At 41.7% G+C, this 27,485-nt stretch overlaps 1 protein-coding gene across 1 annotated transcript in view; it reads left to right on the forward strand.

The window, feature by feature from the left end:
* DNAH14 (dynein axonemal heavy chain 14) overlaps positions 1 to 27,485 on the forward strand; it is a 346,072-nt gene that overhangs the window by 153,837 nt on the left and 164,750 nt on the right. The window contains exons 28-35 of the mRNA XM_078078658.1: positions 2,452 to 2,705; positions 7,164 to 7,395; positions 8,079 to 8,132; positions 9,432 to 9,577; positions 11,785 to 11,853; positions 12,478 to 12,664; positions 13,495 to 13,571; positions 18,062 to 18,233. Coding sequence (XP_077934784.1) covers positions 2,452 to 2,705; positions 7,164 to 7,395; positions 8,079 to 8,132; positions 9,432 to 9,577; positions 11,785 to 11,853; positions 12,478 to 12,664; positions 13,495 to 13,571; positions 18,062 to 18,233 — 1,191 coding nt within the window. The remainder of the gene's footprint in view (positions 1 to 2,451; positions 2,706 to 7,163; positions 7,396 to 8,078; positions 8,133 to 9,431; positions 9,578 to 11,784; positions 11,854 to 12,477; positions 12,665 to 13,494; positions 13,572 to 18,061; positions 18,234 to 27,485) is intronic.

The following is a 27,485-nucleotide window of genomic DNA, read 5'->3' on the forward strand; positions in this document are numbered from 1 at the left end:
CTGGTTAAAATCAAGGTGTCGGCAGGGCTGCATTCCTTCCTGGAGGCTCAGGGCAGAGTCCCTTCCCTTCTCTTTCCCAGCTTCTAGAGGCCACTGGCGTGCCTTCATTTTTAAAGCCAGCCCTGTTTACATCTGTCTGCTCTTCTGTAGTCAAACCTCCCTCTGCTCGCAGGCAGAAAAAGTTCTCCAGGTTTAAGGGTACACACGGTCATACTGGCCCCACTCAGATAACCCAGAATACTCTCTCCATCTGAAGGTCTTGATTTCATCACACTTGTGAAGTCCGTTTTGCCATGTCAGGTGGCAATGGCACAGACTCTGGGGACTCACTCAAGGATGTCTTTCCAGGGAGCCTCCGTTCTGCCCAGTGTCACTGTTCTGGACCTCAAAGGAGGAAGAGAAACGAGGTGTGTGTGATAGCAAAGGAAGCCAAAACACGGGGTTCTTTGGAGAGCTCGTGAAGTAGTGGTTAAAGCCAGGACAGTAGGGAATTCCCCTGTAGACCATGTAGAATGAGAGAAGGACGAGGGTAGACCCCAGGGGACATCCCCCATTTAGCAAGCAGGCGAAGGAAGGGGCTCCATGAAGGAAAATGCCAGAGGCGTCCTGGAAGCTACGGGAGCAGAGGGCGAACTGGACTGACTTTCCTCTGGAGACAGTGAGCGGTTGTCATGTTAAAATGCTCTGGAGAGGTCTGAAAAGTCTATTACGCCTGTCGGTGATGAGAGTCCCCACGCACTTGGGGACAGCGGTTCTCCTGCCCTGATGGAGCTCAGCCCCATGAGGTACCATCATCAAGTGTTTGTAAAGCAGACTTGACTCTATTAAATTTAAAGATAGCATCACATCTTTTCACTGTGCCTTGCCCCACCACAACTCTCACGTCTCTGTTCAGATCACCTAGGATTCTGCACACAAATAATGATGTCCAATCTCCCCGGTCCCTTTCGTCGTGCATTTGACTGAATATTGATAAAATACTCGAAGATCCTGAGCTGCGAGGACTTGTTTAAGCTGTTGTCTACGAAGGCAGCAAAATGATGATGAATCAGTCTGGACATTTCTGTGGTTGACCAGGCATCCAGATAATCAGATCTGCTCTACGAAGAGATCATCCCCAGGTCCCTGGTCCTCCAAATATGCTGACCAATAAGAAGCGGCTTGAACTGAAATCATTGAACAGACTTTACCAAATTTCCTCCCCTGTCTGCCCAGCCTGCTGCTAATTTCCCATCCCAGTGCACCACTGACAATGTCCCCTTCTCCTGCGCTTCTGCATGTGGAGCACTGGGGGGGTGGGGATGATAATGTGCCTGAGTGTTCTGGCCACTGAGAATTTCAGTGCGGATTTATCCAAGCCACAACAGAGGACATTTCCCTTCTAGTTGTCTAAGGAAAGAAAGATCTGGTTCACAGCCCACCTCCCCAGAGCCCGCACTGACGCAGCCTAGCAAGGGGACCCAGCCCATCAGATGCTCTCTGTGAGGCTGTGACTCTTGAATAAATGCTTCAAACGCAGCAGGGCAGTGGCTTTTGAGCGGACTCCTCTGTGCTGTGGCCGTGACATTGGTTCCTGCCGCCTGGCCCAGACTCACTCCTGCCCACTTCCCAAGCCACGGCCTTTCGCCTCCTGTCGATCTGCCACGTCCTCTCAGAAAGTCAGAGTTGGTTTCTGCTGCATGCAGCCAAGAACACGGACTGATGCATCAGGTTCCACATCCTCTCCCCTTTTACCTTGCTCTGGAAAAAAGTCCCACCGCTATACCTCTTACCCTATGCTAAATATTCCAGTGTTTATTTCTTTATAGCCTTAGGCACTTCAAATTCATGAAATCCCAAGACGAACTCACTGTGCCCCTTCACCTCCAGCACGCTCTTCCTTCGGTAGGTACTATCCTAGGGACCGAAATCACAGTTCACCCAATCACAGGCCAGAAACCTACAAGCCTCCCGATGTATTCCCCTCCACTGACTCCCAGGTCAATGTGACATTAAGCCAGCGGCCTTCTTAAAACAACTCTGGCACATAGGGAGAGAGCCTCAAAGATGGATCAAATAACAGAAGTCCTACAGAGTTTCTGAAAATTATGATCACAGATGACATATTCTAGGAAGAGTATTTCTGGGTTCTGCTCAGCACACAGTCCTAATTTCATGCTGGAGTTTTCTACCATTATTACTATCCTGGGTTATTACTCAGTCTAGTGATGATGGCTAAGAATATCTGATTTTGAAAGTAGAACTATTGGTGGTAAATATATTTCAATTTATTAAAAAATAAGGCCCCATGAGCATTAATCAAATTCAGTGTCTAACTCTCAAATACATTCAAATGTGTAAGTTCTCTTTCACACACAAACGTACTCACACACACAGAGACATCATGAAAACATCTGGTTTAATTTATAAAGTTTATTTTTCAATGATCATCTTTCTATCTTAATTTTTCAGAGCCAGATCATGTTTTATAATGATTGCATCAAAAGTTTTATGAGTTCTCATTCAAGAGCAGAGTTGGAGAAGGTCCATGCTGGCGTGATCCATCACCTAGAAGAGATTGCAGAGCTGGTGGCGCTGGACACCAATAACTCCCGCACGCAGGTTGTCCTGGGAGCATTGCTCACGCTGTGCGTGCACTGCAGAGACATTGTGAGAGATTTACTGCTGAAAGGCATCTCCAGTGCAGGCGATTTTGAGTGGACGAGGTAAGTAGATCCCAGTTACGACTCTGCCTAAAATAACTCGTCACACAGCTACCTCTAGGTAGATTCATTCTCTACTGCAAATTTTGTCAAACCTGCCTTTGAATTTTCTGGGATTTATAGAAATTCTGGGCAAACTGTGTCAGTTTGAGTCCCCTATGCCTGTGCTTTCTTCCTTCTCTTTTCCGCTGTCCCTCCCTTCATTTTAACTTCCTTCATTTTTCTGGATTGGCTTCGCTCTCCCATCATTCCGCCAGAGTGCAGCCCTCCCTCAGGCCTCAACTCTCCCCTGTGTGCTGTACGTTCTGGAATACTCTAAACTGGGAAACAAACCAGAGAACATTTCTAGCCAGTTCTGTACCTCAGAGCTTCCTTTCTTCTACCAGGAGCCTGGTATAGTATATACTCATACATATATATTTCATATATGAAACACCACAAGTGTGAAGCTGTAGGAAAATAGAGCCACTGACCCTGGGGAGAAGAGGAGAGCAAGCATAAGATTCCTATGATAAACGTGAAGTTTCAAACTTCTGAGTTTTTTTTTTTCTAAAGATTCCTCTGTTCGTGGAAAAATAACTGTCCTGACTGCATAAGGTCTTTGATTCTCAAGAAAAGTTAATTTTTAAAGAAATTCTGCACAAGTATAAATTTCCTTATTTTAGATGTGACAATTCCTTTAAACTCTAGGGAAAAGGGAGCACAGAGGCTGATATATTTGACTAACACCACTTGAATTTTACTGAATACTTTATATTTGATATATATTCACATGTTCATTTTACTGCAGAAGTATAACTGTATACCACTTTTAATTGCCAAAGAAATATGCTGTATTGATGAACCATCACCCAAAAGTTCAGTATGTCATTATTACTTTCTAGTAACTCTCTTTGAAAGTGAAAATGACAGGTGGAAGAGCATACTTAGAAAAGTAAAATAGGAAAGACATGATTCTAATCAACTCTGTGAGCATCTATGATTCTAGGGCTACAGTTCCCAAGTTGTATGCCAAGGTGCCCCAAGGCCCCATGGGAACTCACAGAGTTGAGTTCTCACTGCAAAACATTTTAAACTTTTGAAGGACTCAGAGGGATATGTATCATGTGTCAGACACCAAGCAAACTTGTAGTTCAAAGTAGTTGACAAGTTTAACATTAGACCATTACGCATTAGAATCATCATAATGATGATTTCTTATTCTTGCAAAGCTATGTTTTGGGCAGTTGCTCTGATAAAAAAGCAAGCACTAAATGAAAACATGGTATAGGAAACAAAATTAACAGTATCCTATCTGATTCTAGGGTTTGAGAAATTGTGCAGTGCATGACAGGTACACACATCCCATTAGTAAGTAATGGTGATTATTCAAGAATGAAATAAAAATTTCATTTCTTTTCAATTTATTTGTGTATATTTTAAAAATAAGCTACCAAGTTCATTAAGACAAAAATACCTTTAAACTGCTTTGGGCCTAAAAATTAATGAAATTAACTGTGAAGTATTTCTTTTGACTGTGGTAAACAAGAAAAAAATTACTGATATACTACAGGTGCAGTAAATCAGGCAAGTTTGGGAACCCCTGTCCTAGGGGAAGAATAATAGGGTGAGTAAAGCTCTGGAAATTAAAATTTAAATGATGATTTAGTACTTGAATCATAAAACAAATCCTGGGTCTTAGGATAGCAGATAGCTTTTACTTTAGTTTATCATTCCTTTACTTCAGTACAGTAAAAGCCATATATGAGGAGCCCACAGCTAACATCATACACAACAGTGAAAAGCTGAAAGCTTTTTTCTTTAAGATTAGGAGCAAGACAAGGATGTCCACTCTCCCCACTTCTATTCAACGTAGTACTGGAGGTCTTAGTGAGAACAGTTAAATAAGAAGAAGAAAGAAAAGGCATCCAGATTGGAAAGGAAGAAGTAAAACTCTCTCTCTTTGCAGATGACATATGTGTAGAAAACCCTAAAGATGCCACCAAAGAACTGACAGTCCTAATAAAGGAATCCAGTAAAGTTGCAAAATGCAAAATCAATATACAAAAATCAGTTGTATTTCTATCTACTTACAATGAACTATCAGAAAGAGAAATAAAACAATCCCTTTTACAATTACACCAAAGAAATAAAATACTTAGGAATAAATTTAACCAAAGAGGTGAAATATCTGTACACTGAAAACTCTTATGACATTAATGAAGGAAATTGAAGAAGATGCAAATAAATGAAAAGACAACCCATGATTGAGGATTGAAAAAGTTAATACTGTTAAAAGCCCATGCTACCCAAAGTCATCTATAGATTCAATGCAAAACCTCTCAAAATTCCAGTGACCTTTTTCACAGAAATAGGAAAACCTAAAATTTGTATGGAACCACAAAAGACCTCAAATGTCCAAAACAGTCTTAAGAAAGAAGAACAAAGCTGGAGGTATCACACTTCCTGATTTCAAGCTATATTACAAAGCTGTAGTAATCAAAACAGTACGGCATTAGCAAACACATAGACCAATGGAACAGAATAGCCCAGAAATAAAACCACACATATATGGCCAATATATAACAAAAGAGCCAAGAATATACAATGAGGAAAGGACAGTGTCTTCAATAAATGATGCTGGGAAAATTAGACATCCCCACACAAAAGAATGAAACTGAACCCCTACCTCGTGCCACTCCCAGAAACCAACTGAAATGGATTAAAGACTTGAACATAAGACTTGAAACCATAAACTCTTACTTGAAAACATAAGGCAGTAAACTTGTCATTGGTCTTGGCAATAATTTTTGGATTTGACACCAAAAGTAAAGGAAACAAAAACAAAAGTAAACAGGTGGGACTACATCAAACCAAAAGCTTCTGAACAAGAAAGGAAATCATCAAGAAAATAAAAAGGCAACCTACTGAATGGGAGAAAATATTTGCAAACCATGCATCCACTAAGGGATTAATATCCAAAATATATAAAGAACACCTACAACTCAATAGCAAAAAAATTTTTTTTTGGATTCAAAAATGGGCAGAGGAACTGAATAGACATATTCCAAGGAAGACATACAGATGGCCGACAGGTGCAGGAAACACTGCTCAGCACTTATCATCATCAGGAAAATGCAAATCAAAACCACAATGAGATACCACCTCACACCTGTCAGAATGCCTATTATCAAAAAGACAAGAAATAAATTTTGGTGTGGATGTGGAGAAAAGGGAAATTTATACGTCATTGATGGAAATGTAAATTGGTGCACCCACTATGAAAATTGTATGGCATTTTCTCATAAAATTAAAACTGTAACTACCATATGATCCAGCAATTCCAATTCTTCGTATTTTCCCTAGTGAAGTAAAATCACTGTCTCAAAAAGGTATCTGTACCCCATGTTCATCGCTGCATTATTTATAATAGCCAAGATGTTCATTAACTGATGAATGGATAAAGAAAACGTACATGTATAGAATGGAATATCACACAGCCATAAAAAATGAAGTCCTGCCAATTGCTACAACACGGATGGACCTTGATGGCATTATCCTAAATGAAATAGGTCAGACAATGTGTGACCTCACTTATATGTGAAACCCCAAAACACTGAATTCATAGAAACAGAGAAGTGATTGGGGTTGCCAGAGGCTAGGGGCAGGGGATGTGGATAATGGATGAAGGAGGTCAAAGGTAACAAATTCCAGTTAAAAGATAAATAAGTTCTGGGGATGTAATGGATAGTGTGGCGGCCATAGTTAACAATACTTGATTGTATATTTGAAGGATGCTAAGACAGATCTTAAATGATGTCATCACAAGAAAAATAAATTCGTAACTATGTGAATGATAGATGTTACCTAAATCTGTTGTGATCATTTCACAGTATGTGCATATATCAAATCATTATGTTGTATACCTTAAACTAACACTAAGGTCTGGGTCGATATCTCTGTAAATCTGGGGAAAAAGAATACATACTCTAAAGCTACAACTGGGTTGCAAGTTTTACTCATAGCCTTATAGAGGAGAAAACTTATGGTTAGCCACACGATTCTCAGTGTTCCTAAGATAAATACCACAGTAGCATCTCTCTGAGTTACCCTTGTAGTCAGGATCCTGGTTATAATGAACAATGTCTGAGCCACATCTTTATTGAAAACCATAATACACTTCTTGGGGATGATTCTTGTATAAATCCTCTGTTTGTGCGGTGCCCACATCACAGCAAAGCAGCAGGACTCCGCGAGACCGTTTTCCTCGCAGGGAAATTGCTCTCATGCTGGTAGGATTCAGAGTTCTAATATTTCATGTCTAACATCGTCACTGATGAACTGTCCATAGCGCTTTTCATTTTGTTTTAACGTTTTTGTTCTTTTAGTCAACATCCCAGTTAATCTTTGTTATGTTTCTACATGTGAAAACTAAAACTAATTTTGCCCAAATAATATGCACACTTTTAATATTGTTTTCAGGCATTTGCAGTATAAATGGAATGACAAACAGAAGTTGTGCTACGTGTCTCAAGGAGATGCCAGCTTCACGTACGGCTACGAGTACCTGGGCTGCACTCCCCGGTTGGTTGTTACGCCCCTTACTAACAGGTGCTGGCTCACCCTCACCGGAGCACTGCTCCTGAATCTTGGAGGCTGCCCTGCGGGCCCTGCCGGCACGGGCAAAACGGAGAGTGTCAAAGATCTAGCCAAAGTAAGTGCTTCGGTAGCCAAAAATACTGGTTGTTCTGGTCACGCAAACCTTAACAGTATCTTAAATTTACACCATTCCTGCTATTAAGATGTTCGTAACTTTTAACAAACACCTTACCACATTTGTTAAGTCATGTAATTCATCCAGTCACTACATGTCTGCTGTGTGCTGGGACGTGGGACCTCTGCAGGCCAAGTATGCTTCTGTTTACTTGGGATTCGACTGTGCTAACTGATGAGTGAATGGCAGCATCGTGCCCTTCATTTATGGGTGATTTTGAGCTGCACACAGACTTCAACCTGGTCATGTGTGTGTGTGTGTGTGTGTGTGTGTGTGTGTGTGTGTGTGATAGACAGACACAGGGAGAGACAAGTAACTGATGAAAGTGGAAGATATAGTTGGATGTCCTGGAACGACGTCATTGAAATGCTTTTTTCTTAGTTTTTTATTCATTTACGTGTTTTAAAAACATGACTTTAGTGTTCCATGCACTAATCAACCTAACTAATAGTGTATGTGCATTTATACTCTACTAAGTTTTGTGAATTTCTAAATTTGGTATGTAATTCATCTGGAGATTGCAGTTTTCTCAAAAGAGTAAAGGCATTACTCTGGAAGTTTTAGTGTTAGTATTTTGTGTCATAATTCAAGAGATCTTTTAAAATAATTTCTTTGTTTCTCAGTCCTTAGGCAAACATTGTGTGGTCTTCAACTGTTTTGAGGATTTGGATTATAAGGTAAAGCTTATTCATATACATGCAAGAAAAAAATATTGTGCACGTAAAAGAAATAATTCATTAAGGATTGAAAGAACAAGAAAAATATTTCCCTTAGAGAGACATTAAGTATTAACAGAACTGTAAATGCTATTAATTCTTCTAAATTAATAGAATAGAAACTTAGAATGTAATAGAAACTTAAAACACTATGCAATTTGCTTTTATGCAACTGAACTACTTCTTAAGACAGTGGTTTTCAAACTTTTTGACAGGGGGATTTTTCCAAACAAAATCTGATATGGAACATGAATTTATTAAAAAAATAGAGTACTGCTCTATTAATCTAAGTTTATTTTATAAGTTCTAACCCTATACTTTTATTTACTGAAAAGGTAATCATTAAGAGCAATGAGGCTATTATAATTATCACAAAAATTTGAGTCAGGGTTTGTATTGATGATTACAATTTTATGTCAGCCTTACTTTGTTTTGGTGGCATATTACCAAAGACATAGCTCATAACATTCTGAAATATTTATTGAAATGTCCTGTACCTCTGCGCCGGTCACAGATTTACTTAAAGTTTCGAAACACTCCCATTTATTTTGTTGTGCATGTTAAGTCAAACCATTTACCTTTTATTACAGTCATTGTATTGGCAGCTAAAAGCACATTACCTGTGAGATCCTGCGTTTTCAGTTTGTGCTCAGCACATTAAAAATATCAATAAACATAAGTCAGCTGTTTGCATGAGTATTGTTAAGACATAGGGTCCCTAGTTTCCTCCCTGGGAACTGCCCTCCAGTGGGGTGAGCAGGGCTGGGAGCAGTGGAGTGGGAGCCAAGAAACCTGCTAATCAAGATAAATTATCTTTTAATGCAATACTTTTTTAGAATCAAAATTAATGCCAGAAACCCCATGATAAATGAAATATCAAAATGTTCAGGCAAGACACGACCTGATTCCCACAGCCAGTGAGAAGAACCGGCTTCTGTGTCTTGGGCGCAAGGGGCTCTGGTGTGTGCTCCCCGCTCTGCCCCGAGAACAGACATTCCCTCGCCCGTATTCATCCACATGTGTTGTGTTGGGCCTACAGCGTTCTGCTGGTTTCAACTGCCGGCACGTAGGCATCACTAGGTTCCCCATGCTGGGGGACAGGCCGTGCTGCCCTGCACCTGCCAGGGGCGCTCCGCGGTCATGCCCAGTGTGCTGGGGGAGGGGGGGCGGGGAGGGCCTGCACTGGCCTCGGGGAAACTGCAGAGCCGCACGGAGCCCAGGCCTACGGAAAGCTTTCACCCACGTGTAATTGTTTTCAAGATAATGGGAAAATTCTTCTTTGGACTGGTGCAGTCGGGTGCGTGGTGCTGTTTGGATGAGTTCAATTGGATTGATGTGCAGGTCCTCTCGGTGATTGCGTCGCAGATCCTCACAATCAAGGCGGCAAAAGACAGCTATTCTGTCAGGTACAGGGTGGATGTGTTTGGTCACTTAATGTTCGATATTTCTTCTCCAAGAAGGGCTTGGGTGTTGTTTTCTTTCTAAACACAGACCAAAAGGAATGACGTCTTGGATGTCTCCTTTGCTGGGCAAGTACCATGCGAACATACGTAACTAACCTTCATGCCAGCCTAGGGTACCCAGGCTCCCGTCCAGCCTTGGAACGGTCTCTGGGCCACCAGGACAGGTCACAGATCTATCCAGTTACTTTTACTTCGGGGTTTAAATTCCCTTAGTACCTTTCCATGTTATGATGTTGCACTTGAAGAAACTGAAGTATTTTTCTTTAATTCTACAGCTTTTTAAAAAACAAATTATACTGGCCACATACCTGAAGCCTCTCTTATCCCATTACTCTGAATTAATATACTTTTATTTTTTTAAAAATCCTGTAAAAATAATATTTGTATGTTAGGATTACTAACATTTACTAATCTAAGCAAAATTTTTTTCTCTTCAGAAAAATTCAGGAACTCACATGATTTACTTTATGGGCATAATTGAATTTGTGGGTGTAAAATTTCTATTACGATCTAATATTTCTTTTTTTTTTTTAGTTTTATTTTTTTAAGTAATCTCTACACCCAGCGTGGGGCTCAAACTCACAACCCCGAGGTCAAGAGCCACACACTCCTCTGACTGAGCCAGCTGGGCGCCACCCCCACCCATATTTCTAATTCAGGCTAATGGACGCTCACTTCTGGCTTTACTCTCAAGGGTTTTGTTCCCACCATGAGAGTCAGTGTCGCAAGGCCTCACACATCTGTGGGTGTAAGTGGGGGTCACAGGAGGCCACACGTCACCAGTTCTCAAATGCGCCTCACTGTCTGCCAGGCTTTCCTCTGTTCTGTCCAGGGAGTCCTCAGCTTCTGTTCCCAGTGTTTTTCCTTTCCAGCTTCGACCACCCTCACTGGATTCACCTGTCCGTAAGGTCACCAGAGCATTTCTCTCCATGGTCCCTATCTCTGGTGCTGACAACAGGACCCTAATCTCCAGGCCAAGGTTCTACTTCACAGCGGTCCCAAAATTATTTGATTGGGGAATTGGAGGCGGGCTGCATTGTGTGCTAACACAAGAACTCTGTGCCATGGCCACTCTTTGCTCTGTGGTGTCACCCAGGGAGAACTCTGTGTCCGAGGGTCTCCTCGGATTTTTTTCCCGGTTCAGTCAGGTCATTCACATGGTTGCCTTCTGGCCTTAGGCCCCACAAACTCTTTAGACATGATCAAATAAATCTGAAACCCCAGAGCACCTGGGTGACACAGTCAATTAAGCATCCTACTCTTGGTTTTGGCTTAGGTCTTGATCTCAGGGGGTTGTGAGTCTGCTTGGGATTCTGTCTCCCTTTCCCTCTGCCCTTCCCACCCGTACTTTCTCTCCCCCTGTCTCTCAAATAAATAAATAAATCTTTAAAAAAAAAAATCTGAACCCCAGCAGGGCTCACAACTTTGGCTCAAGATGACCCTCTTCTTTCCCCTTTTAAAATTATTTTTTTCGCAGCATGTGCTGTTTGGATTTAAGTGTAACACAACCTTAGGAACGTTCCCAAACTCGCTTATTGTTTTAACATACTTTGACTTAGAGAAAACAGTTCTCTTAGTAATGAATACTATAATGGACAGGCGAGGGAAATTTTTCCTTTACCTGTCTCGGTTCTTTTGGCTGGTCTATTAATTAAATTGGCATAAGATAAATTAACAGGAGAAAAGGTTAATTGTGTACATACATGAGCCTCACACAGACATGAGAGGTTCAGAGACAGGCAATTAAGGTTTGTATGCCATCCTGAGCTAAGGAGAAGGGGGAAGGGGTCTGGGGCTACACAGGGAAGAAAGAGAAGTCACAGGGAACTGGAAAGAGTAAATGTTTGGTGAACAAATATTTGTCATGCCCTGCAGAGACAGCGGGACAGAGAGGAATTTGAATGAACGGGCCTGCTGAGCTCCCCACAACTTACCACACCCGGCCCATATTCTCTGTAGTTGTCTCTGGTGAGAGCTGTCTTTCTGGACCCGTCCCTCTGTCTAAACTCTTAGAAACAGTTAAAGGGGGGAGGTAAAAATCTCTTTCTGAGTCTTTTGGGCCTTCATTGTCTTCAGCTAAAAATAATGCACATAATGAAGTGGCACATTTTGGGGGGTGCTCATTCTGAACCCCTTCCAATGTCTTGTAGGTTTGTACTGGAAGGAAAAGAAATTCGTATCAACATGTCTTGTGCAGTATTTGTCACCATGAACCCTGGGTAAGCATCAGTTAATCTAAGTTAGGAATGGAGGCAAAGTCGTTTTCTGAGATCTTAGCCATGATTCAGTTGTATGACACTGTAATATACCATTCACCGCCACCACCTGACTCCCTCCTCTGCCCGCACACTTATAAACAGCTACAGCTCCGTACTCGTCCACATGGGTGGTCTCACATTAAGTTTCTGACTGAGGGACATTTTCACTTCAGGAATAGCCAGAGAGAAAGGAAAAGGTCAGCTGCTGGTCACAAAGGAGACAGACAAAAAAGCGGAGAGTAGCAGAAGGAAGGGAACTTGGTGGTTACAAGGAGTGGAAGCCGGGCAGGCTCAGTAAACACCTGTTGAGAGAATGTGGTGACAGTCGAGGCAGGAGCAACCTGATGTGAGGTGCACTGTGGGAGGAGGCACAGAAAGAAAAGTCGGTAGAGGGGGAAGCTCCTGAGATGAAAAGTACAATAGAAACCGTCTTATACGCTTGTTTTCCCAAATGAAGGTCACGTAGGAAGTGAACAGGATTATTCTGGGGAAAACGATATTGTGTGGTTCCTCATCAGAACAACTGAAAACTGAAAAACTGCTTTTTTGTTGTTGTCGTTTCTTTGTTTTTCTTACCCTCTTAAGGTACAAAGGTCGAGTAGAACTCCCAGATAACTTAAAGTCTCTGTTTCGCCCTGTGGCAATGATGGCCCCCCATTATCAAATGATTACTGAAATTATGCTGTTTTCACTTGGTTTCAAATCTGCAAAATCACTCTCTGGAAAGCTGGTTAGCGTTTATGAATTAGCTAGTAAGCAGCTCTCACAACAGGTAACAAACTGCTTCTCTCAACGTAAAGATGATTATAGAAAATTCTAAATAAGACTTTTCTGGTCTTATTTAGACCAGGGATGACCTGGGGAAATAACGGAGCGAGAACCCCATCAGCGCTTCAAGGTGGCGAGCCAACGTGGATGTGAGGTGGTGTGTAAAATCAGTAGGGTTGCAAGCCTTACGTCCGGGACCTGGAGAGAATGATAGAGAAGCCGCTGTGTTAAATCATGGACTACTTCCTCCGTATGAGGGAGTTAGCTTCTATAGCAACGACTCTCACACTTTTTTGTGCTTTGAGATAATTGGGGGGATTTGTTAAAACACAAATCACTGGACCTTACCACCAACCTTCTGCTTGTCTGGGGTGGCCCTTGAGAATTTGCATTTCTAACCGGTTCTCAACAGTTCCTGATGTGGCTGATCTGAGTATCACGCTTTGAAAATGACTGTTCTGGGATATGCTGGCTTAATGAGTATTTGTTTATGACTCAGCATGGTTTGGACAACCAGCCACACTAAGTGTTCTTCTTTATCATATTCTTTCAGTTCCTCTCTCCAGTTCAGAGAAAATTTAATTTAGATACTAATAGTTTTTAACAGCTTTAATACTTGTGACTCTCTCTTTTAAGAAAGAGACTTAGGGGCATCAGTTTGGTGGGGGAAGTGAGGGCATTGGAAGCTGAATGCAGGCTTTCTTGAGTTACATCACGGTCTCTCTCCACAGGGTACAGATTAGGGATTTAACTGCATAGGATATGCATTTATTTCCAAGTCATCCCATTTTTCCTTCAGAAACTTAATAACTCAGATATTTTAATGCTTTATAGGATCATTATGATTTTGGCTTGAGGTCTCTGAAGACAGTTTTAATAATGGCTGGAAAGAAGAAACAGATGTTTAAATGGTGAGTTGAATTTTGAATCGTTAAGTCAAAGGGAGTTATACAACACAGGGAAAATAATTGGTAAAAGTCTAAGTTAACAATGACAAGATAAAACAGGGAGCTCCCAGAATGTCACAGTGAAATATGGTAGAGATGTTTAGGAACGTGAAATAAGAGGAAGAAAAAAATGCACAAAATCCCTGGGTACTTTTCCCCCGAAGAACCTATTCTTTAAAAAAATGTATCTTACCTTTAAATAATAAAAGATACACAGTAATAAAAGCCCTCACTTAAAAGAGCAGTAATTTAGGGGGCACCTCAGTGGCTCAGTCGGTTAAGCATCTGCCTTTAGCTCAGGTCATGATCCCAGGGTCCTAGGATTGAGCCCCACATTGTGCTCCCTGCTCAGTGGGGAGTCTGCAAAAAAAAAAAAAAGTGCAGTAATTTAATGAGAAATGTAAAACCTGTATGAATATACCTGTATGAGAAGTGTGTAAAACACATATGAAGAAAACATTTGTAAAGGACACAAATGAAAATAGGAATAAATGAAATAATATATCATGTACTTAATATCATAACATCTTAAAGATTTAAAGACCCTAAATGTTCATTTATGAATGGAAATACACCCCAGTGAAAATACCAAAGGTTTCATTTGTTTATTTTTGGGCAAAAGCAGATTCTAAGGTTCACATAGAAAGGGGTGTCTCAGTGGCGCAGTCGGTTAAGCGTCCAACTCTTGGTATCAGCTCAGGTCATGGTCTCAGGGTCGTGAGATTGAGCCCCGCATCAGGCTGTACACCCAGCAGGGAGTCTGCTTGGAGATTCTCTCCCTCTGCCCCTCCCCCCCACTCGCACTCGGTGTGTGCACATGCACTCTCTCGCAAATAAATAAAATCTTTAAAAAAAAGAAAGATAAACAATTAAAACCTATTATAGAGCTTCATTGGTTAAACACTGTGGTGCTGGCTTCTGAACAGAGAGCAGCAAGCCATCGGGACAGAACAGAAGCCCAGAGACAGGACTGCACACGCTGGGCATGTAGTCTGTTGTCAGTCGTGAGACAAGAACAGACTAACAACTTTTCAGTGATTGCCATTGGGAAAACTAAACTGCCATGTGTGTGAAGACGCAGTTGGAACCATGGCCACTGTTATTTACCTGGATAACAGGATCAAAAAAGGACTAAAAACATAGAAGTATTTGAAGAAACAAAATGTCCTTTATATGCTTGGACTACAGAAAGCCTTTAAAACTAAGACTCAAAAATCTAGAAGCTATAAAGGAAAAGAGTGACAATGGTCAAATAACACTGTGAGGTAAGGAGCCGAATGATGAGCTGGGAAGAAGGATATTTGCAGCTCTCAGCGCAGGGAGTTAGCTCATCCTCATAACATGTGAGGACTGCCTAGAAAACACGGGGAACAAATGGTATGGAAAATGGGCAAAGGACAGTTCTCAGAAAAAGAAACATAAAAGTTTTTAAATATATGAAAATATACTCAACCCCACTCTTAATCAGAGAAATGCACATTAAAAATTGAAATGTTGTTTCTCATCAGATGGGCAAAAATACGAAAGTTGGACGGGACTTTGTTGGTGAAACTATAGGGAAACGGGCATTTGTTTTCATTATTGCTAAGGGGCGGACCTACTTGTGTGGGTTTGATTTGGGACTGTATTCATGTATTACCTATTAAAAATTAAATGAGAAAAACATGAATATGTTGTAAAAGGACATGTCAATATGCCATTTACATGAACGCAGTAAATGTTATAGATTGTTTGTGGTACCTAGATATAGCACCAAGCACAGAACGTAGTGTGGGAGGGGAAGAGTCAGGGATCAGGCTGTAGCTTGACTGTAGTATGTTCTTTCCTAAAAATGAAGGAACTGAGTCATGTATTGCAAAATGGCCTAAGATTGATGGCAGGTAAATGGGTATCTGTTAGGAAATGCTTTGTAATTGGGAAGAATTAGAGACCGGAGTACCAGGACTCAGCTTCCTGACGTCCTCCAGTCCTCCAGTCTTTCTTACATACGAGTACCTGTTCCAGTGAGGGAGTCCCTGATCCGTGTTCTTCCTGTCACAGAAAAGCCTCCGTTCTCCCAGGCGCCTGGACTGCGGCTCCCGTGTCCCACGTGCTGTCAGTCTGTCTGCTGCCATGGGGAGCGGCTGTCTTCTGTCTGTGCTTACACAGCTGTGACAGCCCACCTCCCTGGTCCCCCCAAAGCAAAGTAGATGATGTGATTGTGTGAAGTTGACTGTATTATGAACAGGATTGGGGAATTTTTATCAGAGTAAAGCACAGCAAGCATTTAAAAATAGACTGTTTTGCTTTTTAAAAATCCACTGGCCCTCCCTGACACCAAAAACTATCATTGTTCTTCTTGTCTGTCCTTTTCCCTTCCGTCCCTTCTGCTCCAGCCCGTTCTCCCTCAGGCTCCTGGCTTTGCCTCCGGGCACCGAGGATACCACAAAAGTCCCTCATTTCCAGATGCTTTCTCCCACCTTTTCTGTCTAGAGCGCATTGGCGGATTCTAGCTCTAACTCCCAAAGAGTTCTGAGGTGCTTACATTTAAAAAAATAATAAAGGACTGTGAATTCGCTTTGTAGGTTTACCATAACCAATCACTACAGACTTGACGTCTTTAAACACCAGAAAGATGTTTTCTCCAAATACCTGGGACCAGCAGTCTGGAATCAAGGTTGTGGGCAGGGCTGTTGTCCCTGCAGGGGCCTTGGGAGAGAGTCCGTCCTGGGCTCTGCCAGCACCCCAGGGCTTGTGGGCGCATCACGCTGGGGTCTGCCCCGTCTTCCCACTGCCTGCGTGTCTCTCTGCCTCGCTCTCGGTAGGAGCACGTGACTGCTTTTAAGTCTGGATCATCTGGGATAAACTCAGTCACGTCTGTTGCTGTATGGGATAATATTCTCAGGTTCCAGGGATTAGCAGGTGAATTTATCTCTGCGGGACATTTTTGTCTGCCTCCCGCAGGCAGCTTCTCTGTCAGTCCCAGAAAGGAGGTTTCCCTATCTCCCCTTTGGTTTAGAAAACAAACTGCCCAGGAGCTGGAATCCTAGGATGTCCTTGGTAGAAAAGATTTGCTTTGTCAACAGCTGGAGAATTAATATCTCTTCAGGTAAACACTTAACAAAACTTACCATAGTAAGCCCATAAAGTGAGTCTTAACTAATTCCAAGAATGGGTAGGTATCATGAAGACAATCAAAATGGGTAAAAAAAAAATAATAATAATAAGGTTTAATAACTATCCTTTTCTTGAATTTTAGTTGACGTTAGTCTAGAGATTTCATTTTTTATTCTTAAATGACAACAGATATTCCCTATGATAATCTCAGATGCCATCCCCCAAATTATTCTTCTGTAGAACTTTAGTCAAGTCTTATTTTTATATCTAATAGCAAAGTATCATAACAATATAATTATATATAAGCTGTGATCGCTTCCAGATATAGTGGTCATTTCTTTCTTTCTTCCTTTCTTTCTTTCTTTCTTTCTTTCTTTCTTTCTTTCTTTCTTTCTTTCTTTTTCTTTCTTCTTCCTTTTTTTTTAATTTATCTTCCTTGAATGTAAAGCAAGCTCTGTCTTGGGAAAAAATGAGCTCGCTGACACCCAGCAGCTGTCTGACCTTGGTCATGTTGAGTATTACTCTCCCTCCCTCTTAAGTGGTTGAAAGATTAATGAATTCTTTGATTAAAGAACTAAGCAGAGTGGCTGGTAAAAAGTGCTCACTAAACGTTAGCTATTAGCTGTTTTTATTAAGGATCAAAGACCTAAGAATCATCTCTGTCCTGATGAAGAGTTTTGGACATTGTCCACAGGAGGATGGGAGGGCCCCTCCCGCCCAGAGAACGTCTCTTCCTTTGCATCTCTGCAGCCCGATCGTAAGGCATGCAGTTCTTTCTCCTGGTTGCATGTTTAATGTGTACAATATGTACTGAAGTGTTCAATAGGCAAAATATTGTTATTATGGGGCAGTATATATGTGATGACTTCTTACATCTGGGGGCTTTCGTGACAACAACCAGAAACCTTAAGCTGGCGTGAACGGCAGGGGGAGTTCACTGTTTCTCTCCTTCAGACACCCCAGAGGCGGGCAGGGGAGGATTGCTCTGACGAGGGTTTCAGGTTTATTTGTCTCTACGGGACCACTTCCGTGGCGTAACTTTGGCCACAGTTGCCAGCTGCATAGCCTGCAAGCCTGCTTCCCTGGCTCGCCTAGAGATTTTGAGTAAATCGCTGTTATTTTTAATTTGATATTAGTTTGAATTCGTTCTGTTATTTGCAGAATCAGTGACTGGGGAGTGGACAGTTCGAGACCAGCCCGGGCCCGTCTCTGGATCCGGGGACCACATTCACCTCACGCACACCGCAGAGCTGCTTTGCAGTGAGGGAGAGGAGGAGGGGCTGTTGGGAGAGTAACGGCCTTCAGTGTCAGCGAAGCATACTTGCTCACTTTATCTTTCTTTTCTTCTTCCATTAAAGTCACACCAATGACCATCTTTCTGAAACGGATGAGACTCTGATCATTATTGAGGCTCTGAGAGAAGCTAGTGTGCCAAAATTTCTCCCTGAAGACGTCCCACGTTTTGAAAAGATTATAGGAGATATTTTTCCTGGAGTGGCAGTTTCAACAGCAAATCAGATTGCCTTGGAGGTAATAAGACTTTTGAAAACCATCACAAATGATTTAGAGGTGGAGCGTTAATTAAGATAAGAAACGATGTAAGTAAAAAAATATTACCGCTCTTCCGGAAACACTCTACTTATGTTCTAATTGGAGGGATAAACATATTCGGAGATGTATTTCTCCTTGGGAGAAAAACAGTGTTGCGGCCTCTGTCAAGGAAGGCTGCTACTTACGTTGTTCCCCAGTTTTCTCGTCTTTCCAATGGGAATGATAATGTTTCCTCTTCCTACTTTAAAGGGGTACTTTAAGGATCAAATTAGATCAGAATTATGAAAAAGGACATTACAATGTGAACTTTTGTGGTCATAAAAATGACATACTGTGACTGGAGAGCCCTCTATTTCCTCTTACCTCTGCCGCCTTGCGGTCACCGCCACTGTCCAGGTGGGGTGTCGACCTCTCTCCTGCTGCCCTCACACACAGAGCCCACAGAGCCCCCAGCAGACGAACCCAGAGTCAGGTCCCCCGACACAGGTCACACTGCCTTTTGAAGTCTGACCACGTTGGGCTACTTTGCCGTGTGTCCTTTTACCTCCCGCAGCTTTTTCCACCCTGAACTTCTCTCTGCTTTCTGGCTCTTCCTGGGTCCTTATCAGGTCTCAGGCCATCAAACCCAGGCATTCCTTTCTCTGGGGCCCTGCCCAATTTTTTGAAACACTGTTTTTTAAGTTTATTTTAAAATATGTGGTTTATGTAGCTTATAGTTTAAACAGCTTCATAATTATTTCTTTTTAAAATATAGGTATAAGCTATGTGCACAGCCTCATACCTGGCAGGCACAGAATACATATTTTGAAGCATACATGAAGCGCTTAGCGAAAGAAGATCATTCATGAGGTTCTGTAGGAAAGTTTGCGAAAATTTCCCTTGCAAACCACCCAGACCAGGTCTTTTATGACACGATAGTTCTTTCATGGTTCTGGTCTAGTTGGATTTCAGTAGGCTCAATTTCATTGAACTAGAGAGTATTCTCATTGTACTCATGTGTTAAAATGCTCTGTGTGGATTTGAACAAACCACTGTCTCACAGCCCTTGCAGTTTCCTGTTTCTGATGTTACTCTCCCAGGCAGGTCTCATTGTCTTAGCTTGGGTTTTCTTCACTATATAGATGACCTAGAAGTATTTCTAATTGTTTTCTTCAAAAAACAGCTTTTTATTTATTTAATACATCTTTTTGATTCCTAATCTTTTAATATCCATATTAATATTTTTAAATACCTTCCTTTATTCCTCTGTTTTGTGTTTTCCCTCCAGCTGTCTAAGTAAGATGAATAGTTTATTTTTTATTAATGTAAGTTTATAAAACAAGGGGCATCCACGTGGCTCAGTTGGTTAAGCATCTGGCTCTTGGTCCCAGCTCAGGTCTTGCTCGCAGGGTTGGGGTGCAAGCCCCACGCTGGGCTCCACGCGGGTGTGGCACCTACTTAAAAAACAAAAAACAACAAAAGAAAACTATATAACTTCATCCAAGCACTGCTTTAGATATATAGGCTGTAAGTTCAGGTAGATAGGGTTTTCCTAAGCATTTTTTCTCAGAAATTTGGTAAGATAGTTAGTACTTCCTTTCTTTCCTAAAACAGAAGTTTTTCATGCTTTTAATTTCCAGGTAAAGGATCTTTTTATTTTCTGATTTTGTTACCAATTTCTGGTCTTACTGAATTATGATCAGAGAGTATTATCTTTGTTATTTTTCCTTAAGAATTTAATTTAGACTTTTGTATGGCCTAATATATAAGTAGTTTTTGTGAATAGTCCCTATGTACATGAGAAGAAGGTATCTTCTCATGGACCACAAATATAAGACAGAGTTTGGTTTATCTGCATTTGTTATGACTGTTCAATTAGCATTTGTTAAGAGCAGCACAGGGAACCTGCTGGTGAGCTACAGTTCAACAGAGACACTGAAATAGAGACACTTGTTACTCACGGGCCGTGGAGCAAGTTCGTGGTACAGGCCTCCAGAGCCACATGGGGAGGATGAGGCCGGGTGCAGGCAGAGAGGCCGGCCCCGGGGCACACGCCTTCATCAGGGTCCATGGCCGGACTGCTTTTGGGGTTCCCAGGCTAAGGCTGGATTGGCCAGTTCAAACCAAGCAGAGCGGGACTTTGGTAAGTTCCCCATGGGTGCCGTCTAAGGAGCGTGTAAGGGGCAGGCCCCGGCAGGGGGGACATCCTACCAGCAGCGTGCACCTGCTCACGGCTTCGCGGGCTGCCGTTGGGGCCTGCGCTGGTGTGAGGGACTGGTGTCATGTCCCCGCAGGCTGTTCTGTGGGGCTGAGCAGATGCAGAGGCAGCAATATCCTGAAGCAGTTTAGCTAAACCCTCGACCCCATTTTCTCTCTCTTATCAGTGGTACTTGCACTTGTTTACTAGTTTTCCTTGGACTCAGGTGCATTCATGTCTCCTATTAACACATTCCTGTTTACTCTTATAATCTCTGCTTCCTAGTGGTCGTTACCATGTTGTTTGACACACGAATATCAATTACAAATCATTGTATGAGTTGCACCCTTCAATACGTAGTGCTTTTGTTTTCTTGTCTACAGTTATTTGGCTTGAATTCCACTTTGTTTGTTAAGACGGTTACCCCATGTTTTGTTTGCCTTGTACACTTTTGGACTTGTTTTTTTTTTTTTTTCAAACTTTATCAATTCCACAAAGTGAAGTGGTTTTTAAATTTTGTTTTATTCTACTGATTTTTATGCAGGTTAGTATTTTTATTCTAAGGGTAACTTTATACATCTTTATAATAATATCTCCGGTTTTCCACTTACTTGGATATTATCTGTTAGTCCCTAATATGAACAATGATGTATGTCTTCTTTTCTCCTTTATGCATTTCTGTCAATTGCTGGCCTTATATAGTTTGAAAATATAAGTGGTATATATATTTATATCTTATTCTTCTTCTTAAAGTCCTCATGTGAGTGAAATCCTATGGTATTTGTCTTTCTCTGACTGACTTATTTCACTTAGCAATATACTCTCTAGATCCATCCATGTTGTTGCAAATGGTAAGATTTCAGTCTTTTTTTATGGCTGAGTAATATTCTAGTGTGTGTGTGTGTGTGTGTGTGTGTGTGTGTGTGTGTGTGTGTATCTCACATCTTCTTTAATTCATTCACCCGTCAGTGGGCATTTGGGCTGTTTCCATACCTTGACTGTTGTAAATAATGCTGCAGTAAACATAAGAGTGCATATTTCTTTTCAAATTACTGTTTGCATTTCTTTAGGTAAATACCCAATAGTGAAATTACTGGATCATATGGTGATTGTTTTTATTTTTTTTTTTGAGGACCGTCCATACTGTTGTCCACAGTGGCTACACTAGTTTGCATTTCCATCAAAAGTGCACAAGGGTCCCTTTTTTTCCACATCATCGCCAACACTTATTGTTTCCTGTGGGTTTTGTTTTTTTTGGGGGGGGGGATTCTTTATTTTTTTTTAATTTTAATTCCATTATGGTTAATATACAGTGTTGTATTAGTTTTAGGTATACAACATAACAATTCAGCAATTCCATATATTGAACGCATTCTTATTCCTCCCCCTCCCACATTTTAGGTATATGGTGGCATACTTTACATCCTTTTATTTTGTGAATCTCTTGACTGAGTTTTATAGATACACTTATTTTTACCTCTTTTGTGCTTCCTACTTTTCTTACTCCTGCTTATGATCTTTCCTTTCCACTCAAAGAATATCCTTTAACATTTTTTGGAGGGCTGGTTTAGTGTCATTAATTCCTTTAACTTTTGTTTGTCTGGGAAACTCTGTCTCTCCTTCTGTTCTGAATGAGAGCCTTCCTGGTTAGAGTATTCTTGGCTGTAGATTTTTTCCTTTTAGCAGTTGGAATTTATCATGCTGTTTCCTTCTGGCCTGCAGAGTTTCTGCTGAAAAACCCACTGATAGTCGTATGGGGTTTCCCTTGTATGTACCTGCTTTCCTTTCTCTTGCTGCTTTTAAAATTCTCTCTTTATCACTACTTTTGGCCATCTTATTTACTTTGTGTCTTGGTGCAGACCTCTTTGGGTTGGTTGTGTTGGGGGCTCTCTGTGCCTCCTGGATCTGGATTTCTCTTTCCTTCCCCAGATTCAGGAAGTTTTCAGCTATTATTTCTTCAGACAAATCTTCTGCCCCCTTTCCTCGCTCTTCTCCTTCTGGGATCCCTGTCATGTGACTGTTATTATGCTTGACAGCGTTGCTGAGTTCCCTGGGTCTATTCTCATTTTGCATCACTTTTTTCTCTCACTGCTCAGCTTGATTACTTTCCATTACTCTGTCCTCCAGGTGGCTGATCCATTCTTCTACTTCCTCTTGTTTGCAGTTTATTCCAGGTGGTTTATTTTTAATTTCATTTAGTGAGTTCATCATCTCTAATTGGTTCTGTTTTGTTTCTGATCTCTTTGTGGAGGGTCTCAAAAAGTGGAGGTCCTCCTCTTTTTTCTCAAGTCTAGCAAGTATCTTTATGATCACTATTAATTCTCTACTAGGTGTATTACTTATCTCCATTTCACTTAGGTCTCTTGCTATGATTTTGTTCTCTTCTTTCACTTAGAACATATGCCTCTGTCCCCTCATTTTGTCTAATTCTTTGTGTCTGTTTCTCTGTCTTAGGAAAGTCAGCTCCCTCTCCTCTTCTTGATGGAAGTGGCTTTATGAAGAATTGGCCCTGCAGTGCCCTGCAGTGCAGTGTCCCCTGTTCCCCAGAACCCGGAGCCTCAGGCATGTCTCCTGTGCGTGTTGCCCTGTTGTGGTTGTGCTGCATTTGCCTTCAGTCCAGTCACCTGCGGTGGCTCTCTTTACCCTGTGCGGAGAGTTTGGTCCTTGTGTTGATAGTGGGCCAGTGTGGGGCTTGAGCTGGGCCAGACCAGGCATTTGCCAGAGCTGTGGTGGCACCAAAGTTCAGGGCACTTTCCCTGCGTTGTCCCCTGAGAAGCTTTCCTTGGTGGGTGGGGCCAGAGTCCAACGGGTGTGTGTGGTTATCTCCCCCTCTCCCTGAGGCAGGAGTGACTTTGCAGCGGTGCTGGCCCCTGTCTGGGCTGTCTGCACACACTGGCACGCCTGTGGCGCCGCTGGGAATGGGCTTCTGTCCAGGGCACAGTGGAGGGGGCAGGTGTGCAGGAGAACGTGGAGGGCCGGGATGTGCAGAGTTAGCCAGGTTTGTTGGGTCTGTTCCGGGAGGGGACCTGGAGCCGGAGCCTGGAGCTGGGGCCAAGCAGCTGTTAGTGAGGCAGGTAGAGAGTGTTCCCACGGCACTGGTTCCTGCAGGTGTCCATGTGTCTAGGCTGGGGGTGAGGGAGGGAAATGGTGCCCACCAGCTCCTTTGTTGTTGGAGAAGTCTCCTGAGATCCCTGCTGCTCTAGCACACATTCTGAGATTAGTAAGTAAACCTCCTCCTCGTGTACCCCAGGTGTTTTTCAAACTGCTGCTTCTGTACTTATCTCAGAGGGGCTGCTGGTTCTGCTGTCTCTTGAAGGACAGGGACTCAGCTTCCTGTCTGCAACTGCTGATTTTTAAAGTTCCAGGTGGTAAGCCCCACTGATTGTAATAACTCACAAAGTTAAGCCCCTCTGGTTTCCAAAGCCAATGTTATAGGGATTCTTCTTCCTGGTACAGGTCCCCAGGCCTGGGGTTCCTGGGCTGGGGTCTGCTCCTCTTCCATGCCTGCGCCTGCAGGTCCCTCCCTCCTGCGGACAGTGTCGCAGGTCCATTTGGTTCCCAGCTGTGTCTCTGCCCGTCCTACCCTCTTCAATGTGGTCTCTTGTCTACATTTAGCTGTGGAGAGTCTGTCCTGCCAGTCTTTGGGGGATTTTCTGGGTCATTTACCCTGATGTGAGTGTTATCTAGTTGTATCCAGGGGATGATGTGAGCCCAAGATCCTCCTACTCCACCATCTTCCTTGCAAGTCTCTCTGGAAGCTTTGAAAACTTTCATTTTGTCTTTGATATTCTAAATCACACTTTAAATTCGCTAGTTATGTGTTTTCATATTCTATTAGCCATTTTAATATGGAGCCATTTATTTTTAGTTCTCTATGTTGACAGGAAGGGGACTTCGGCTGTGAGATTCTTTGTTCCACATAATTCAGTGAGTTGGATTTTTCCAGACCAAGAAACTGTAGGTCCAAACTCTAAGCTAAATAGGCTTAACTATTTTCATAGCACTTACATGCGTTTTAGGTTTTGGAGATTTTTCCGTATTCTTATTTTAATGAAAATGGAATCTGAGATCTATAGTTATCTATATATCTGTCTTTGTGGTTTTGTGCTGTGTGGCTTCCAGGAGACGTACAGTGGATGGTTGCACCTAAGCTATTGCCTACATTTTGCATATTTATACTTACATTTTGAGGATTTTCACTCTGCTAAAAAAAGGGAAGGAAGATGTTAGTTGACAAGTTTTGCTTTCTCTGTCTTATATAAACATCTTTCCATCTCTCCCCGGCGGGGCCTACACATTCCTTCCTCTCCTTTCTCTAGATATGTGTTTACCTTTAACATTTTTCAAGTCACAGCTAAAACAAATAACATTGCCATCATAATAGCATTTCTAGGTGCACGTTGATGGTTTGACTTTTTAACCTTATTATATATTCATCTCTTCATCAGTTTTATAAGCATCCATTTATTCTGCTACTTTCCCTTCATATAATTTTTACATTGATAAATATGCAGGCTATCAACTGTTAAATAAATAAATAAACTGTTAACAAAATGTTGCCAAATACTAATGTATGGCTCAAGAAATGGCACAAAGTTCATAATTTATAGGTCTAATATTAAATTTGGAATAATCCAGTCTTTTATTTAATGGTGTATTTTTGATGGTTTACACAGTGACCAGTCACATATAGCATATCCATATAGGAATATATGTTGTTAAATAATATATTGTAGGTGTGCTGTTTACACTTCTTGTTCATTTGAGGTACAGGAATCTAAATTGCATGCAATAGGCAATTGGAATCTCTCTAACTTATTCACATTTCTGTCTCTAACAATATCTACAGTGTGGGGGTGGGGGTGTCGTTAACTCAGGGCAACCACAGGATTAACAGAATTACCGAAACCATATCCTGGAATAAATGATGTATAGTTTGCCATGCAGTTGACTCTACAGAACATCATTTACACCCATAAATACTTTACAGTAGGATTATGATTTTATTTCAAAACCTTCCAAAGTAAGGAATTGTGAAAATCTTTAACCAGGAGGGATGACCTGTCTGAATATCTCTTCTTTTGATTATCCCACTTCTGCTGATCCTCTGTGTATCCCATGCTATCCCTAGTCCACTCCTGTGGACTGTTGGCTTACATCCAGGCAGGTGTCTAGGTTTGTATTGTCTGTGATAGAGAATTCCTAGCCCCCGCATCTAAAACTGCTCGACGTTCAGGCCTTAAGGGTGTGTCTCATCACCTCCATTTAAAAGAGTTTGCTCTCATTGCACTACTGGGTATTTACCCCAAAGATACAAATGTGGTGATTCAAAGGGACACCTGCACCCCAATGTTTATAGCAGCAATGTCCACAATAGCCAAACTACGGAAAGAGCCCAGATGTCCATCGACAGATGAATGGATAAAGAAGAAGTGCTGTATATATATATATATATACAATGGAATATTATGCAGCCATCAAATGGAATGAAATCTTGCCATTTGCAACGACGTGGATGGAACTGGAGGGCATTATGCTGAGCGAAATAAGTCAGAGAAAGACAATTATCATATGAGCTCACTCATAGGTGGAATTTAAGAAGCAAAACAGAGGAGGTAGAGGAAGGGAGGGAAAAATAAAACAAGATGAAACTAGAGACAAACCATAAGAGACTCTTAAGTACAGGAAACAAACAGGCTTGCTGGAGGGGAGGTGGGGGGGGGATGGGGTGACTGGGTGGCGGGCATGAAGGAGGGAACATGATGTAATGAGCACTGGGTGTTGTATGCAGCTGATGAATCACTGACCTCTACCCCTGAAACTAATAATACACTATATGTTAATTAATTGAATGTACATAAAATAAAATTTAAAAAAATAAAAGAGGTTTCTCTCAGCTGATTTCCAACCTCCGGTAGCCTGGCCACAGGAGCTACGTTTTCTCCATTTGCACAGTCCTGCTGAGTGTCTGTGTCTCCTTCAGCAGCACCTTTGCCCCATCGTGGGAATGCAAGGAATGAGAAGTGCAGTAGGAGAGGTCAGTGAGGAAAAGGATAGATCCCGCTTTTTTCTGTAGGCAGTTACCGATAGTATAGACACTGAAATAAACCCCACTTTATTTTTTTAAAGGTTTTTTTTTTTTTTTTTTTTTTGAGATAGAAAGAGAGAGAGAGAAAGAGAGCACTGAGCCAGGGGACAGAGGGAGAGGGAGAAGCAGACTCCTCGCTGAGCAGGGAGCCCGACGTGGGACTCGATCCCAGGATGCTGGGATCATGACCTGAGCTGAAGGCAGACATTTCACCCACTGAGCCCCCCAGGCACCCCTAAACCCACTTTAGAAGGAAATGGGGCTGCCCTTATAATTCCTGCATTAAAATATTAAGAATATTTCCAAGCTGCAGCCACTTACTGGATGTTTGAATGTCTAACCACGTCAAGTCCTCAAACTTACAAATTATACTTACTATCCTAGAATATTCTTAACAGTGAAACATTAAAATAATTGTTACAAAGCTGAAAAACTACCTTAATGTGATTGGAATTACACAAAGATATAGACTCTTTTAAATTTTCTTTTAGTGTATGATAAATAGACAATGGTACTATGGTAACAATTCTTAAATACATCTTAAAGAATGAATTCTTTTTTTAAAGATTTATTTATTTAGAGAGAGAGCATGAGCTGGGGGAGGGCCAGAGGGAAAGGGAGAGAGAGAATCTCAAACTGACTCCTTACTAAGGGAGGCGGGGCTCAATCCCAGGACCCTGAGAATGGGACCTGAGCTGAAATCAAGAGTTGAATGCTCAACAGACTGAGCCTCCCAGGCACCCTAAGAATGAATTCTTAAACTGGGGGAGGGTCTATAAGTTTGCTACCGGGGATCTGTGAACATAACATATTGTGTGTATTATATTTTGGGGGTAAGTAGTATCTCAGGTTGGTGAAATTAAGAACTACTGTCTTAAAGTGCAGTATTCGGTACATCATTAAGAGAGATTTTGTAGGATTATGTATTAAGGGTCTAATTTGCAATGCACTTTAAATTAATGTATTT

This window comes from Halichoerus grypus, chromosome 7, assembly GCF_964656455.1.
Source record: "Halichoerus grypus chromosome 7, mHalGry1.hap1.1, whole genome shotgun sequence".
In the NCBI taxonomy this organism is placed as follows: domain Eukaryota; kingdom Metazoa; phylum Chordata; class Mammalia; order Carnivora; family Phocidae; genus Halichoerus; species Halichoerus grypus.